Below are 18,105 nucleotides of genomic sequence, written 5' to 3' on the forward strand. Positions count from 1 at the left end.
TTTTTTTTTTTTTTTTTTCTTCTTGAGAAAACTCCACCGAATTCTTCCATATTTCTTGGGGAAGCTTTGAAATGAGCAAAATGGCAAGTGAGCATTGAACTGGGAACATACTGATCCTTTCACTTGTAATCTCCTTCAGAGGAACTTAGATCTAAAGTATGCAAAGCTTGTTTACTACTGCTCTTTCACTAAATTCCCAACGGGCAAGGGAACAATAGACTTATCCACAATCTTCCAGTAACTGTGTGGGCTTTGTAGAAAAGCAGAGATAATGCATTTATTAGTAGAAGCTATAACAATAGCATAAATAAGAAAAATTAGTAATATAATAATTGCAGCTATGGAGGGGCTTGTAGAAAAATGGAGCTGTTATCTGGCAACCAATCTCCAAAGGAAGATAACTGAGAGACTAATGCACAAATATTCTGGACAGCTATGGTACCTCATACCATTTACTTGGGGAGAAATAGAGATTGAATCATCACATTATCTTAGGACTGTAACTAAGGGCTAGATCCAGCCAGCTTATTCTGGAACTGCCTGCTGCTTCCCAGCGCTTGGCTGCAGGCAGCCGCTGGAGCTAATCTTGGTTCCTGGGCTCTTTTTTTTGTGTAACGTCTGAGAAATGCTGCTCAAAACCATGGGGAGATCTGAGCTCATGCTGGTAGAGAACTGGGCAAAACAGGTCTCATTCTGCTCTGCTTTCTCACTTGGTCAGTGAAGCTCCACGAACACAGCTATGAGAGGTGGCCCAAGAGAAGATGCTATTCCAGGTAGAGAAAATAGGGGTGAAGAAAATAGAGAGAAAGCCAGAAGTGTGTAGGAGTCATTGTAAAGCGGCAGAATTTTGAGCTCTGAGGAAGTAGATTTTGGATTGCTGACCCAGAGTGTATATGCACCTAGATGACTTCTGGGTTTTAGAGCCATGGGCTCTAATTCAGGCTAGAGATCTTGAGAACTATCTTTCCCAGTTGTCCTAAAAGACTCCATAGACTGTACCTCACTAAAGACTGAAAGTAAAATTCATTGAAGATTGTTGTATTACAGTTCTTTCTCATGAAAAATATGACCAGACTCTTCACAAAAATAGCCATCGGGTTTCCTTAATTATCTCAGTGTTGTGTGTTCTGTCTGCAGCCAAAAGATAAGCCCTTCAGGGAAAGTTATCTAAGGATTTGATAACTGATTTTGGCTTTGACACACAACATGGGACATGCGAAACATGACATTGTCCTAATTTCTGCACAACTGCTCCACTTATGTAAAAGCAATGTACATTTTATTCCCACTGTAAGAACCAAGAATAGTGGTCCTTTGAAGAGGCAACAATGTTATTTTCCTACAAGCCTAAGATAAAGAGATCATGCCGAAGGCAAACAAAAGTTATTTCTAAATGCAAACAAAGCAAATGGGAAAGGTATTTCTTATTTTCCAGAAGATTGCGTTATTGCTAAGTTCACTTTATTACATGTGTTAGACCTTTTATAGACCATTATTCTTTATAAAAATTGGAGTGCTTTACCAGGGGAGATATCTGACGGAATAGGGCTGATTTCTCCAATTAACATCTTTTGATGTAGTTGTTTGATATTGAAAGGTTCCACCGTGAAAGGTAAAGTGCCGGTTAGCATAGCAAATGTGCTTACACCTCTGTCAAATAAAAAGACAAACATCAGAGCTCCATATAATGCAAATAAATATTTGTTAAAAAATCCCACAAAGCTATGAGTCAGGTTTCAGAGATTTGCCTTCAGTATCAAGAATGAGGTTACAAATTACCTCCAAGCAGCAATTTGTACTGAACACACATCTTACGCCTTTTTCCTTTGTGCAAATGCCATTTTATCTAGAAAAGAATGTTGTAGGAAGTGTATATAAAATATACTGTGCAGTGAGTGACTGGAAAGCCTGCAGTGTTGAAAGTGGAAACCTGCTGTTTATTTTTAAAATAAACTCGTTGGAGTGTCAGTGTAGTGTATCCAGCCCATCAGAATAAAGCACTTCGGTTTGGAGGCTGAGTGACAACACAGAGCTGGGACTGATGTGATAGATCCTGTTCCAAATAGTCATTCAGTTCTTCTTGCTTTGCTCAGATTGCTAAATTAGGTGTGACTTACGCCTAGGAGCCATTCATTTGGTAACAGCTTGCTGTTGGCTAAAAACTGAAAACTTTAGCTCTTGCGAAAGACTAACAGCCTGCTAGCAGTGATCAGCAGACTTTGTGAAGGTTTGCCATTCAGTCTGGAGAAACACCAGGGTTTGGAAAACTGGCTTAGTTGTCCCGGCTTTGGGAGAGGGGAGGTTCCCTCGAACACTCTCCATGGTACTTCCTCGCTCCGGCTGAGCTCTGCCACCACAACAGCCCTTCCCTTCGCCATCCTTTGCCATTTCTCTACGGAACTCGGTCGAGACAGTCATTTTAGGAGTTCAGGCAATTCTGATTTAGTTGATCTGGTTCGTACAGAAGTGTGGATGGTGACGACGTTATCTGTGAAACAGATCTGCTCGCGGTGTGCACAACTACCATTGTTTTGTGTTTTCAAATATCGTGTTTTCAAACAGTTGAAAAGCCTTGAGAAGATGATAACACCACTGAAAAGCCATGAGAAGGTGGTGCCACCTTTTTCAAAATATTGTGTTGGATTGCATTTGAACCAGCTACCTATGGATAAATGCTTTTTATTACCACCGACTAGGACTTATCTTGTCTCACTTTAGCTGTCTAAAACCTAGGTATCAGTATTTATCAATGGAAAGAGACAGGCCTCTCCAAGGGAGATTCATCACAGCTGTTGTACAGTTATTTTAGGCTATAGTTAGTGACTCAGGATATGAGCTATCTCCTTGCACTGACACTGACTGGTATAATGCAGATGCCTGGTTGTTAAGTGGCTAAATTTAGGTGAGATCAACCTCTTTTCACTTTACCAAACCTTCTGATAAATCTAGTCCTTGAATGTAATCCTTTCCAAGAGGTTCCTGATGACTCCTTTGAATAAAAAAACCCCAGAGATACAAAGGAAACACACTGCAATGAAACGATACTGAGTTGACTGAAGTAGCAAGGACTGTCATTCTATAATACATAAAAACCCATGGATTGAGTGTAGCTGGAGTTGAAACGAGAGAAGGATCCCTGAATATTCTCTATGTGTGGAAATAACATGCAATGCAAATGAATCTCTGATGTCATTACAACATGAAATATGTTTTTCTTTTCAACACTGCAAACACTACCATGCACTTCAAAATGCTGCTGATGGTATAGATGATTGGTGCTTTACATTGGCAATAGTTCTTTTCATCAGCATACTGGGTAGGGAAATCCCCAAGGTACAGGAATTTGGGGAATGGTGGAGCTTCTGTCCTAAAAATCTCTTGTAAAATCTTATGCACAAGAGGTAGCTAGTTAACAGTAATGAACTTAGTAGTTAATTGTAGCTGGAATCTGATGAGATGTTTAACTTGAAAGTTTATTAGCTATAACAGACTGCTTCTCCTCTATCCCACTGAACTTTCTGGACTTGTTTGAATATAATGGCTGTTTCCTCAGTTCAGCTGGTGCACAAAAGCTAATCACTTTCCAGTCCTCCAAAGGATCTTTAATATCTGATGCACAAAAGTCACAATTAGGCAAAGCAGGTGCTGCTGTTCACTGTTGCCTTGTAGGAGCCTTGGGTGTAGCGTGGTTCAATCTGGTTGGTTTTCTGAAGGTGCTTCTGCCTGAATATAACTTTCTGGTTCCTGTTGCAATGACTCCTTGTCAGTCCTGATGCACAGAGTCGGTATTTCTCCCCCTCACTGGAGTCTTTTGCCAGCTGATCTGTAATCCTTTACTTATTTTGTGATGATAGAAGTAATTTATCTTTCTAATTAACGTTTTAGTTCATTGGAATTCCCTTTTCCATGATGATAATGTAAACAATTCAGATTAAATGTAAATATGTTTTATGCATAAAATGTAGAATAGGTCTATGTTAAATACCAAGGGCCTTATATAAGTTTTATATAGCCCTTGACCTGTTATGTGGTGTTTATTAACGGAGTGAGCTCCGTAAATGGTTCTAAGGTTACTACTTTGCCTTCATTCAGACATCTGAAATGTGAAATAAGTATAATTCTATTTAAGTGCTGACAGCATCCTCTAGACCTGATTTGTCTGTGTTATGTCTACATAAGTCCAGAGCAGTGCTCTTGAAATCCAGACTTCCACTGCAGTAATTTGGTAGAATTTGTCCCCCGATCCTTAACTTTGTGTACTGTTCATATCCTGTAAATTTAGAGGAAGCTGACATAAAAGAATCATAGTTAGGTCAAAACCCTAATATATAATATGTCTGCCAAAAGTAGCTCTTGAGAGGAATAACGTGCATTATATATTTATGTGTGTATAAATCCTCTTTCTCTTTTGACTATATAGAAATGCTAAGCTTCTACTTTAGACATCTAAATCAGATCCTATATGTAGATATGAGCAACCTTGTAGATAAAACTAAAACACTTTGTCCTCTGTAGATACACAGTTTAGTAAAGACAGCTGAGAACTCCTCAAGGAGACTCTGTATTCTTGCAGCTGGACAAGCGGGTGGGACATCCCAGTTCAGAGCAGTTCTGCATGTCCAGACCTCCAGTTCCTTCTGGCAGGTGACCAGAATGAGGTGGTTTGGTTTTGGATCAAATGCAGCGTTATGTGTTCAACAGAAGCAGAGCATTAAGATCCGTTAGATCAATACAGTTTTAGGATGGGAGGTAGAACTTCTAAGCCAAAAAGTCTAAATACTCTTTCAAGTATTCTGAGCTTCATACCTGCTAGAAATGGGCTTAAAAATGTGTTCTAGGTGGAACACTCAGGCTTGGACATGTGGTGACTAACAAAACATCTCAGGATAAGCTGATAACTGGGCATATACATATATTTATAGATAAATGTGAACTGCCTTTGGACAAATGATGGACGTGGAGAACTGCTCACCTATCCAGATCCATGAAGATCAAAGGATACAAAATTGGACTTAATATGCTATCATTTTCTCAGATCTATCCAGAAAAACTACCAAAAAAGTAAAAAAAACCCAAACTTTACTGCTAGAATTGCAAAGTGCAAATGCAGTTGAAAAGTCTGAGATGATTTACATGAATCTTCTGATGGCACCCTCTGCATTATTCTTTATTATAAGAGACATATCCTATAGATGTAATGAACGAAGAAAATGGAGTCCAATCAGGTTTATGCCACCTATGAGGTAAATAACTCCTCTTTTTAGTCATAATCTGATATAAAGGTCTAGCTAAGGTATGGATGAAGGTCTCCTGCCTCTCTTGTAGCCACATCTTTGGTTTGTGTGTCCCTGAGACTTAATTTTTCTGCTTGGATTTCTTCTTTTGGCAAAGTTGACAGAAATGCTCATTTGGCAGCCCAGGGTTTCCAGGGCTTCTGATTTTAACAAAATTGACTCAGATGTCAGTTCTGACAGCTGTACATGTGTACCAGAAGGACAGGAGGTTGGGGGGTTTATCTGGGGGGAGCTGGTACATACAAGCTCTTTCTCTGTCTTTTCAGAACAGGCTCCTAGAGCTGGATATTTCCCCCTCTGCTGACTTCCCTTCCCACAGCCTACCCCAGAATAGCATGTGCGTTGCTCATTCATTTTTTTTCTCCAGTGTTCTGCAACAGATACACATTTCAAGGTATATTTTTCACACCCATAATTTTGTTCTTTTCTCTGGCATCCCGTCTGATATATCTCTGCTTTCCCTATTGATGCCCCAAAGCAGAGTGCCACCAGCCTATTTATATCAGACTCTTGTCTAAACCATTCAAGTGCTGAGAGCCTTTCAATAAGTATATTTTTATTTCTACTTACATGGACCAGATGTCCACCTTCGGACCATATTTCCTATGAGCAAGGAGTTCTGGGGCAGCATAAGCTGGGCTTCCACACTGAGTGTGTAACAGCTCCTGAGAGAGACCCTCAAACTTTGCAGTATTGCTCAGTCCAAAATCTGACGGTCACAAAAACAAAGGCAAACAAGTCTCTTAGAATCATAGAATCATAGAATCATAGAATGGTTAGAGTTGGAAGGGACCTCAAAGATCATCGAGTTCCAACCCCCTGCCCTGGGCAGGGACACCTCCCACCAGACCAGGTTGCTCCAAGCCCCATCCAGCCTGGCCTTGAACCCCTCCAGGGATGGGGCAGCCACAGCTTCTCTGGGCAACCTGTTCCAGTGTCTCACCACCCTCATAGTAAACCTGAGATCTAATCTGAATCTTTTTTCTTCCAATTTAAAACCGTTTCCCCTTGTCCTATCATTACACCTCCTGGCAAACAGTCCCTCAAAACTCAAAACAGTTTAACTTTATGAATGTAGATGGGAGAAAGATGAAAACAGCAGCTGGCTCTAGCATCTGGTGACACCTCAGCTGTGGATGCCGGCTTGGGTTCCAATAAACGTGCCATGAATTAGCAGAGGTAACAGTGAAGTTACCCAGCCATGGGGCTGCACGCCTGGTTTGGTTGATTTTGGTTTAGGTATTTTAGTTTGCCTCAGTTGACTGTATTTTAGCTTGCCTCTAAGAGTTTGCCTCTTAGTAGAAGAGCTTAGCTCCACAGCTGCGTTAGTGGGGCTTAATGAGCTACGGCTCAGCTCAGCTGGGTCTGCTTTAGCCTGTTGTAAACGTGGGGTAAAATGTGCTGGCTTAAGCCTTTTTCTCTGTCTATGTGCATGTGTGCAAGGGGGAGGGAAGAGAAAGGTGCGATTGTAAAGGGTTGGCTGGCTATAAAACAGGGGTGAAGAGTTGGTGCCTTTTTTCTCGGAGGTGTTAAGCTTTTAAAAGTTTGGGAAACACTGGGTTAAACATGTGGCGTCTCTAAGAGTGAGCTTCCCTTGCGGGGATTTTTCTGTGTGGTTTCCATAGAATAAAATTAATGTTTCTCTGAGCTGTGTTAACTGCTTGGTGCAAATTCCCTCATTTTTATAAACGTTTGCTTCACAAGCCTGGAAAGGTTTCTGTTAGTGACCAAAAAAGTCTTTTTTTTCCTTTTTTTTTCTGTACATATACCAAATGATGAAGTTTCTAGTTGGAGTAATGACTCGACAGAAGCTGGTGTGTCCATACCTGCGTTTCACCCCAGAAGATTTATTTCTTTGTCTACAAATCACTTCTGCAAGGAACAGCTTTCTACACATAAAAGCTGTAATTGTTTCTTGCTTCTAGAGCAATACACAAGGGAAAACAATAGGCAAAATTGTTTTGCTTGTTCTCTTAAAAATATGTTTTAGTTAAAGCTTAAATAAACAAGTTGTTAAGTTATACTTCATAACTTTTATTTATTCTAAAAGCTCGGATATGTTTATTGAATAATCACAAGCTCACTAAAAACTGTGCTATTTAAATAGTAGCTGAATTGTCACCGAAAACCACACAAAATAAAAAGAGGAAAACAAGCTTCACAGATAATGAGCACCTACCAACGATTTTGATGTTGTTGTTCTCATCAAGAAGAAAATTCTCGATTTTTAGGTCCCTGAAATGAAGGCAGAAAGCAAACTTTAGGATGCCTGACGTCCCAGCTAACCATTTGCAGATAGTTTTTAGCAAAGTTTAATTGAAATAATAACAATAGATCTGCACAGCTCTGCCTACAATTGTAACAAGATCCTTATTCCTTCCTGAAGTTTTCAGATGGGAAAATGGAAACTTTCTGTATTCCATGGAATATTTTATGAATATGTATATTTTAAATAGACCATTCATTTTAGGAATCATCCCTTCTACTGATTTTTTTTTTTTAAATTAAAATAATTTATTTCTTCATTTGTTTAAAAAATGGAAGTTGCACGTACTTGGACCTGGAGTGTTTTTGTCTTTGTTTGAAGTACTGAGCAGTGTTGAGTATTTCTGCTTTGTTTTGTCGGTGTATCGTGCCTGAGAGGTAGGAAGGATGAGAAGGGAACTGGAAAGTAAGACCTTGCTGAGGAGGGGTGGTGGACCAAGGCTGGGTAGGGACAGATACCCCGAAGGTGGAGACATCTCTGCAGTGATGTTTATGTAAACAGGGTCAACTGGTATCAGCCGCCCCTGCAGGAGGACATAATTCAGATCTGCAGGAAAAATGCTGTTGGCTGACTCAGACGTGTACTTGCTTATTGTGGGAACATTTATATCCTTACAAATTAAAACCAAAAGCTGGAATATTGCTGCACGGTGGGGAGCACCCGAAGTGGCAGCTGAAATCTTTCGCAGCACGGGGGAATCCTCAGCCAGTGTAATTTGGGTGTTGGGAGGCGATCCAGGAGCCTGCAATGCTTTGCTGACTCCCATCCCGGGGGCTTCCCTCAGCTCTGCGGGGGACAGGGGGGGACAGAACAAGTTTCAGAAGGGGCTCTGGGTAGGTGGATACCCCTCCCACCCTCCCTGAAGTCATGAAGGGCTTTCATAAGCCCACAGACCTTGGAGAGTATCATAGAACCATAGAATATTTGGAGTTGGAAGGGACCTTAAAGATCATCAAGTTCCAACCCCCTGCCCTGGGCAGGGACACCCCCCACTAGACCAGGCTGCTCAAAGTGTAGGAGGACAAACCAGAAGGAGGGATGGGAACAAGGACAAGAGCAAGGAGAAAAAACTGGGAGGACTGGTGCTGCACCAACAGCACTGCGCTGCTGCAGGGGGTGAAGTCCAGAGGTGTACCTAGTGGTCCTGATGGGTGGCTTTATCAGTGTCCATATATCTCCATGGTTCTGGATAGGACAGCAACCTCTGCTGTCCCAAGCTGAGAATGGGTTGGAGATGGTTTTAATGATAACTCTTTAATCGGTTTTAATTTGAATAGTGTGTTTTCTAGAGTGGCAAATAAGACATTGCCCAAAAGCTGGGAGGTAGATTTGAGATGACTTTGTTCATAGCCTACCCCTGTGACATAGTCCTGTGCTCTAAAACCTTGGGGTTTAAAACTAGTTGTGTTTCAGGCCACTGCAAATCTGATATTTCTATTGGATTTAGCACCCCACAGCGCACTCCAATGACTTTTACTACACTACAATTTAATTATGTTACACTGGATCACCACGACTGCTTTTCTATAGGCTGAGCTGAGTGCTCACGCAGTTAATAAAAATAAAAATGTATTCTTTCTTGCCTGAAAAACCTGATCATGGTCACTATTAAAGTTTACAGAGTGTCAGAAATTATCTTGCATCAAAGATACATCTTGTTTGGTTTTGTTTTTTTTTTTTTTTCCAAAGGAAACTTTCCCAGAAACGCTGTAAGTTTAAGCAACATCATGAATTTTTTCTCATTCTCATGGGGACTTACAGAGAGGGCAGCTTGTGATGCTTCTTCAGGTCTTTGGTCCAGTAGTGATTCAGAAGGATATATGGCATTTTTATAAGGGAGAAGGGAAAATAGCCAGGAAAAATTAGGAACTGTACATACAAGCAAGTTACTGTCTCTTAGCAAGTGCCAACTTTAGGAGTTGGTAGCTGACTGTGTGCATGTGCTCATGCAATCCAATTGCGAGGTAATGATGTGATTTAGCTTGTATGTCTTTATTTGAGGTTTTTAAGCTCAGATGCATTACCTCACCACTTGGCCTTGTCTAGAGCAGGCACAGGGATCGTTAGCAGAGCTCAGCTGATGAGTATTACCTTGTGAAGCTGCTGAACCTGATCTTGTGCCTGAGCCTTCTTATATCTGGCACAGGAAAACTCTGTGTGCTGGATGAACAGGCAAAAGTGAGTAAATCCTCCATCTTCCTGATCATTTTTGCAACTGTGGTCTCACGTGGACAAGAAAGGTACTACCTTTACTATGAAAAGTAGACTTAACCTTAATATAAGCCGTAAGGATTTGTCGGATCAGTGCTGATTTTAGTGCTGAATAGGAAAAGTAAAGCTCGGGAAACAAAATAGCACTCAAAACATAGCACGGGATTTCTGATGAGCAATATTAATTTGGACTAAAAATAGTTACAAAACTGGGCAGGTTTTCATTGAATATATCATTAAGACAATAGAAAATACTGTTTTTTTGAGATATATCCCAGGATTAAAAATCAGGAATGCCCGTTAAGACACTTCTGAGCAAAAGTAAATTGGATTAGCAAATTCTTAAACTCACTGCTTAGGAATGAGATCTTGCTATTACCAGGCTCCTCCATTCTAGTAAAATAAGGAGGCCCCAGGCATAGACCCAAGCATTGGCACACAATTATACATCTCATTAAATTACTACCATGATACATGGGGGGATTTTACCAGCACCTTCCCCAGCCATGCCCTGACACCTGTGGGGCTCCGGGGTAAGTGTGGAGCAGCAGTCGTTCCCACCAGGAACTTTGGGGACTCTCCTTTCCTTGTGTTAAAGCAACGCAAAGAGTTGAGCTTTGCTCAGTGCTTAGATGAGAAAATCAGATGATTGACTTTGTGAGGTAACTTTCCTATTTCTGTGCTCATCTTTCTGGAAACATTGATGCCTTCTTTTCAGAAGAGGATACACCCACAATTATCCTCGTTGGTTTAACCTCCGCAGTGAGTTGCTGTAAATCACTGCAGCTGGAGCTGAGCGGGAAAGCCCTTCCAGATCCTTCCCAGTCTGCTTCTGGTATGAGGTGAAGGCTGCAGCTCTGAATCTCAAAGCTAGCAGCAGATCACGAGTTAAGGTACTGCTGACCAAACCTACGCTCACGACCTTGCAACTTCACAAACCCCATGACAAGGCACTTGAGAGCCAGGGATGAGTTTTCCTTTAATTAGGGGGGTTTGATAGTAAAACAAATCTCTGGAGGAGCTCACACCACTTCGTACCTGGCTGCTGTCAGGGTGTGGAGGAAAATTCTTCTCTCACACAAAGCTTTCCCAGCAAAACGATACCAACAGAGGAAAAATAGGGGAAGAAGTCAGGCTACTCCCCTGCTCACCAGGAAGGGTTGTTTCCAAACAAAAAGAAGGGAAGAGGGTTGAGAAATTCATGAGGGATGTTGTCATGGGAAGAACATAAATGTTATGATCATGGGCACTGAAGAAACACTGTGAAATAGATTAGTTAGGGAACCAGCAAGGCACGGATGTCACCCTGGACTAAATGGGTGAAGTGCTTTGGGTTTCTTTTCTGGTGTGGACTTTTTTGTTTGTTTAAATTCTCTAGGCCAGATACTGACTATTTATTTCTTGACCATTCCTTCTTAATTAACAAATCCAATATAATTAAGTGCTGGATTTCAAGCATTTCAAGTCACAAAGTACTTGTAAATTCTGAGCCATCGTATTAAGAGCTTATTTGTTTCATGGTTTCGGTAACGATACAGTCAACTGGATTACTTGCTAGGTCCTGGGGGCTTGCTTGATGGGTGTTCTTTCCATTAAAATTAAGGATCTGATTGACCGTGAATGATTAAGTAAAAGAGAAAACTGGTGGGAAAAACTGCTTTTTTCCTATTGCCCCACCTAAAATGGAAGTCCTTATTCTGTTGCCCTTGGTATATGTGCCGAGATCCCTGGTGAGGGGAAGAAGATGAAGATGAGCTCTCCTTGCTTGGGCTCCTCAGGTTCCTCTGGTAGTGGCTGAAATTGTGATCTGTCCCACAATGGAAAGGTCACTGACCTGCCACAGACCTGGACCTGAAGGACCATGTCCTCTGTGCAACCACTGAGCTGTGATTCCTCGGTCTTCTGTCCTGAGTGATGTGTGGTTATTTCAATATGTTGTGGCTTACTGAATGAAATCAATATTTTTATGCACAGCCATACTGAAATATTTGAATTAGATACACGCTTGTCACCAGCTAATTCTGAAATAATCTTGGCAAAGTACTAATTTGCTGTGCTCATCAGCTCTCATCCCTGGATTTTGTTACTTTACTCCCCAAGGAGTGCATAATGGCTTATCCTCTACCACCACTGAGAATAAAATGATTTATTAAGATGGGCTGAGAGTACATAGTCATCTTTGCAATCCCTGCTTTCACAAGGCAAAGTTAAAGAAATAGTCCCAGAGAAGGGCTCTGTGTTGCGCACTTTCCTTTCTTACTGTTCTTTGGAAGGAGGGAAACATCTTACCTGTGAACAATCCCCTGGCAATGCAGGTGCTCTACTGCAGACAGAATCTGCCTGGTGTATCTCCTTACTTCCCTTTCCGTGAGCCTCTTTTTGTCACAAATTCTGTCCAGGAGGTCCCCGCCGAGGCACAGCTCCATCACCATGTAATAGGAGTTGTGAGTCTCCAAGGTCTCATATAGCCGAACAACATTGGGGTGCTTAATCATCTGGTGTATCCGTGGCTCGCGCTTCATGTTTTTCAAAACATAGGAATCCTGCTTGGCTTTTCTCTTGTCAATGACTTTTATGGCTACCTAAATTGTAGGACATACGCAAATCGACAACAAAATTTGCAACCTAGATTAATTTCCAAGAGGATGGGGAGTAGGCTGACATGCAGGAGAAGCTGTTTTTGATGTGGTGGTGATAATCAGAGGGAGACATTCTCGATGGAAGAGTGCACTGTTTATTTCTCTTGAAAGCCAAAACAAGAAGGCTGAACTCTCATATCTGTACACCTTATTACAGTAATAAATACACATATATGAAACGTTCTCAAGTGCAAAAAATCCCTACATGCTTGACTGTTAGCTGCATCTGTACTCTACCTCATTTTATTTTCTAACATACGCTCTTCTGACTTGGTCCAAAAGCCATTCAAGGTACTGGTTATAATGGGCTGAGATTAGACCCTTTGCCGAGTGGGCAGATAGTCAGCCAGTGAAGCTACTGAGGCCATAAGAAAAGTAAAAATCAAAAAGCCACTTGATAGTAATCCACCTTTCCCAAGTTACATCTCATGGTATGTTATTTTAGCCCAACTGAGCTAAAGATAACAGATGTTATCTGTATCTTGCCATATAAATGTTTGCTGGTGGAGTGGCTGGCTGTTCCTTAAGTGTTGTCCATAGCTTTATAGGTCACATACATGACACTAATTACTCAGTGAGAATTATCAGGGAAAGCAGATATGAAATTTTCCCCATGCCATTATCCTGTTCTCTTTCAGCAGGAGGACATCTTTGTTTTCTATATTGTTTTATAATTGTGAAAACAGTTGCACTCAGTACATAGTCACACATGTGGCTGATTATGCATGAGCAATAAACTCAATTTATGAGGTTAATTTATGAGGATAAGGTTCAGAGGATAATTCACTGAGTAGATTGTGGTTTGCGGATTAAATGGTCTGAAATTCTCTGACATAAGTTAGCGTGAGGTTTCTTGAGATTCCTAGTGCTTGGTACCCGCTCGTGAGGAGCTTACCTTCTCCCCCGTGGGGATGTGCAGCCCCTCCATCACCTTGGCAAAGGAGCCCTTGTTGATCATTTTGCCTACTAGGTAATTCCCGACTTGTTTGGAGTGAGGGAAGGTCTTCCCAGTCTCTTGGGGCATCTTGTTAAAACAAGCAGGTATTTTTATATCCTTTAAGCTTTTCTCCCATTGCGGTAATATCCTGTCCAAGTTGCCAGTGTCTGTCATTTTGTCATCCAAGCCCACTTTCGCTGCCGTGGGCATCCCTGGAGAGTCAGATTCGTATTGCTACTTTCCAGATGTAGCTTCTGATTCACAGCAGATCCAGGCATTAAGTCTGTACATCTCGTGGTGCGAGTGCCATCCCGCTGATCACACAGCAACTAATCCTTTCCCTCCCAGACCCCGTGTTTGTCACTGATCTCTGCCCTGGGCACGCAGATCTGCTCAAGCAGAACCAAGTGGTAGATTATTAACCTAACCTGATACGCCATGTCAGTTAATGCCCCAGAGCTGCTGAGCCAGATGACACATAACCCCAGCAGTAGCCTGGAATATACGCCTCTTTTCCTCCTGCAATAATTCCCTAAACAATTTGCACCAAACTAAACCGAGCTCGAGTTTTCCTTGCATGCATATTGCTGGGGGGAAAGGGCACAATTTATTATAAATTCTCATAAATTTGTTCAATTAATTCTAGGCACTGTGGTTCCTAGTATGACTGCAAAGCCAAGTTGTGTACCTGATGCTGTACAAACATTTACGCATTTGCTGTGTAAAGCACATAAATATATATGCGCTTGTAGCACATTTAAGTCCCAGGGTCCTGGTTTGATTCCAGGTCAGGTATCTTGCATTTCATAGAATCATAGAATGGTTTGGGTTGGAAGGAACCTTAAAGATCATCAAGTTCCAACCCCCTTTCATGGGCAGGGACACCTCCCACCAGACCAGGTTGCTCCAAGCCCCATCCAGCCTGGTCTTGAACCCCTCCAGGGATGGGGCAGCCACAGCTTCTCTGGGCAACCTGTTCCAGTGCCTCACCACCCTCACAGGAAGGAATTTCTTCCCAATATCTAATCTGAATCTCCCCTCTTCCAATTTAAAACCATTCCCCCTCATTCTATGGCTCCCCTCCCTGATCCAGAGTCCCTCCCCATCTCTCTTGAAGCCCCTTTAGGGACTGGAAGGGGTTCTAAGGTCTCCCTGGAGCCTTCTCTTCTCCAGGCTGAACAACTCTCTCAGCCTGTCCTCACAGCAGAGGGGCTCCAGCCCCCTGAGCATCTTCGTGTCCTGGGATTTGATTCCTGTTCTGTAAAATGTAGCGGTGGGGACAGAGAGAGAGAGAGAGAGTGTGTGTAAGAAGCATTTTCCTCCTTAAACCAATGACTGATAAAAAGAAGAGGGTTTTTTTTTCCTACAGCTGTTGTCTATCTGTATCTGTCTTCATTACCTGGGTTCATTCCAAAGTCATGGAGGGAGAAAAGAGCCTTTCCAGAGAGTGCTTTCACATACCTGCAATTTGAGCCGGGAGTTGCCATCCCTCTCCACTGACTACAGTGGAATCTTAGGGAACCAAAACCCTTCCCATAACTTAGTGCGATGACGAATCCTTTCTCCACCCTTTTTCACTGGGAGTGGAACAATAAGCGGCGTCCTCCTTGCCTGATTTGACTTGTGAAGCTCATGAAGGGCAAAAATTTGCCAGGATGGGTGAAAACAAGAAGGAATTTGAAAAAAAACACAAACAACCAGAAAGTGTTTGCAATCCAGAATGGATTTACTGTACGCTTTGCAGTTCAAACTCTTGTGGGTGAGTTCAATGCACCACCATCTGCATGCAGCTGCTCGCAGGCACAGGGCAACCCCTTGTGTTTTGGTGGCTAAAGAAAAGATGTCTAAGTTAAGTGTCCAAGCTGATCAGGTTTCATCTTCATAACACACTTTGAGCTCTATCAGTTGCTCTGCTGGAACGGGACAGACTTTTTTTTTGCTAACTTAAGTGGCTTTTTTCTATTTCTTAAAGAAAACCAGAAACAAAGGAGACGTGGTTTCCTGAGGGAAGAACAAGGAAATTCTCCTTGATTTGTGCTTACTATTTGCTCTACCTCCTTCCCGTCTTCCTAAACCACTGTTCATTGACTTTCCCACTAAAAACAAGAAAATAAAAGTGAGGGGAACCACTGCATGGAACAGAAACCCCATATATCTGGCACGTTTCAGAAGAAAGGAAAAAACCTCTTTAAAAATATAACAAACATTTAAAACATGATCGCTAGCTAAGTTAACTATTGCTATTTTTGGGGAAAGTCCCAGCCTGACACCTTGAAAAATGTTGAAGTCGAAAAGCTTCCAAATACCTTTCAAAGTAATTTTCTTGGCACAGTGGAGGATTAAAAAAAAAAGGAGGCTGAGCGAAGGAGCAAAAGAGAGTCCACCTCTGTGTTGGGGAGTCCACAGCTGCTGACCACAAGCCAAAGGAAGATGAAATCCTGGATGAGAAGGGAGCCGTTTGCCACCACTAGTAGTGTCTCCACTCTGTGATATGGCTGCTACGTGATGTGCTGCATCGCAATGCAGAAAAAAAGAGTGAGAAAAGACCTCATAAAGCAGATCTCTGATAGAAGAGAACTGTCAATAAGGAATAATCTCTGGAAAGGAGGATGGATTAGCACCATTGACAGAATGACCACCTTAACAGCTTAAAAAACCTAACAGCCCTTCTCCCCAAACAAGCCCCAGGCTAAACCAGTGCCTATTTTTACCACCTTTGCTGGGGTGGGAGGGGAGGCAGTTCTGCTGCCTTGAGAAATGAAAAAAAAAATGAAACCAACAAAACCCCAGACCTGAAGGAGGTGTATAGTTTTCCTATCAGCAAGTGAAAAAAAAAGGGGGTTTGTATAAATTGGAGACTAACTGGAGGTTTGAGAAGATAAATTTTGCTTTCTCACTCCATATTCTTAGTATCCTTCTAGGGAAACTGAAATGAAAAGTGTTTCTCATGATATCTCTGCTACTGATCCAGAAAACATGAGGCCGTGTGTGTGCGGGAATTAACTTTAGGCAGAGGCCAGGCTAGTTAAACAACCTCATTACGTCCAGCAGAAATAAAACAGCACGAGCAGGAATTTGTCACTTCACAGTCACCATCTTGGATTTCCTCCTGTGAAGCAAAATCCTGACTGTAGCTGTATCCAAAGCTTTTCTTGTCTCACACTAGAGATGAAGCAACGTGGTCCTGGTTTCTGGTTTTTGCCATCACAGGATGAAGCCTTGGCTTAATGAAAGGCTGGGTTTCACTTCTTGGAGTAATTCTTTTTGAAGTTCTAATTTATACTCTTGTGGATACCGCCAGTTTTGTACGATCTAGTGTGAGATTTTTCAAAAGGGCCAAAAAGTCAGATTCTTGGAGCTGTGAAGTCCCTCTGGCTTAATTCAAGAGTTCCCCCCCAAAGCCTGGCTCTTTGTGGTCACAGAGCACATGCCCTACCTAAAGATGTGTTTTCCACAGGCACTGAGGGTCATGCCCACCTGGTGGGGAGGCTATGTTGCTGCAGTGGACTGGGAGACAAGGCTTCTTATTCAGGAGGCAGCATCCCACCAGAGACAGGTCTTGGTAGTTGGGAGGCAGCATCTTACTCTCAGGACTAAAGTAATCTTTTTCTGGATGGAAATTCTCATAGGCATGTACCAGCACACACAAAACTAGTGCAAACATCTCTTTTCCAAGAGTGGTGCTTATTGCACACATATTCTTAGGTGCTTTGGCAACTCTCACCACTCCCTTGACTTTTGACTTTCCCACTAACCACTGCCGTCTGCTACTTGAGGTACTGATGGTGCTGGCTTAGGTCCTAATCTTGGCCAGATTTGGAGGACTTGAAGGTTGTGAACAGTTCATATTTCCACATGGCTTAGGTTACCTGGGTGTAGGACGTAGGCTCAGCAGCTCCTTTTACAACCGAAAGCTTTTCAAGTTTCATGCTGAGAAGTGGGGATTTCCTTTTCAGAGAAGGAAATCCAAGATGGTGGCATCTAAATGTGGTGAATGGAGCAAATAAGGGGAAAAAATGGTTTGAAGATATAGTAGGAGGAATTTCATCTAAAGAGCAACCTCAGAGTCTGTATTGTAATAACTCTCAGATCCTGGAACCGCTTCAGTCTGTGTTTTATAACGTACCTGAGACATGCCCTTATTGCACTCTAACACCTGCCATATTGTAAGTTATTTCTGACTTCTCATAGGCTTTTTGGCAGCCACGGAGTTTACTTTAGAAGTTACTGCATGTGCAAGTTCAGCAGCTTTTCTGCAGGATTTACTTACTGCCACGTGTTAAGGGGTTAAGAAGGCATGCACCCAAGGGCAGACCAGACTCTCCTCCCAAAATGGTGTAAATCAGCAATTACTCTTTTTTTGAGATCCATAGTACTTCCTTCATCGAAGCGGTGACTGTTCTTCACAACCAAGACCCCAGCAGAATCAGAAGCATATGGGTTGTTGGGTTGTTATTTTCTTGGTATCAACCTCGCCCAGCACTCACACAAGTGAATGGCAATATTTCTTTCATCTTCTTAAGGAGCTGGATCAGGCTGTAAAAGCACAAAAAACTTTGTTCTCCATAATATATTAAATTTTAATTCATGTAAGTTTATTTCCAAGACGTCATTAATGAACGTGTGTTATTCACACAACCCACACAATCCGCCACTAAATTAATATCTAATTCTGCACTAGTTCCTGTTAAATTGAAAGAAAGATTTACTTTGCATAAAGTCTTTGTCTTTCTGCCATGCAATATATGCTTACTAGAT

At 42.0% G+C, this 18,105-nt stretch overlaps 1 protein-coding gene across 1 annotated transcript in view; it reads right to left on the reverse strand.

Annotated features, from left to right (window-relative positions):
• Positions 1 to 13,787, reverse strand: part of LOC106901604 (serine/threonine-protein kinase MARK2-like) — a 25,376-nt gene extending 11,589 nt beyond the window's left edge. The window contains 9 exon segments of the mRNA XM_014964448.1: positions 1,523 to 1,650; positions 5,865 to 6,003; positions 7,474 to 7,529; positions 12,061 to 12,353; positions 13,306 to 13,566; positions 13,569 to 13,655; positions 13,657 to 13,701; positions 13,703 to 13,736; positions 13,783 to 13,787. Coding sequence (XP_014819934.1) covers positions 1,523 to 1,650; positions 5,865 to 6,003; positions 7,474 to 7,529; positions 12,061 to 12,353; positions 13,306 to 13,566; positions 13,569 to 13,655; positions 13,657 to 13,701; positions 13,703 to 13,736; positions 13,783 to 13,787 — 1,048 coding nt within the window.
• Between the last annotated feature and the right edge of the window lie 4,318 nt (positions 13,788 to 18,105).

Source organism: Calidris pugnax, unplaced genomic scaffold, assembly GCF_001431845.1.
Source record: "Calidris pugnax isolate Ruff unplaced genomic scaffold, ASM143184v1 scaffold219, whole genome shotgun sequence".
NCBI classification, from domain to species: Eukaryota; Metazoa; Chordata; class Aves; order Charadriiformes; family Scolopacidae; genus Calidris; species Calidris pugnax.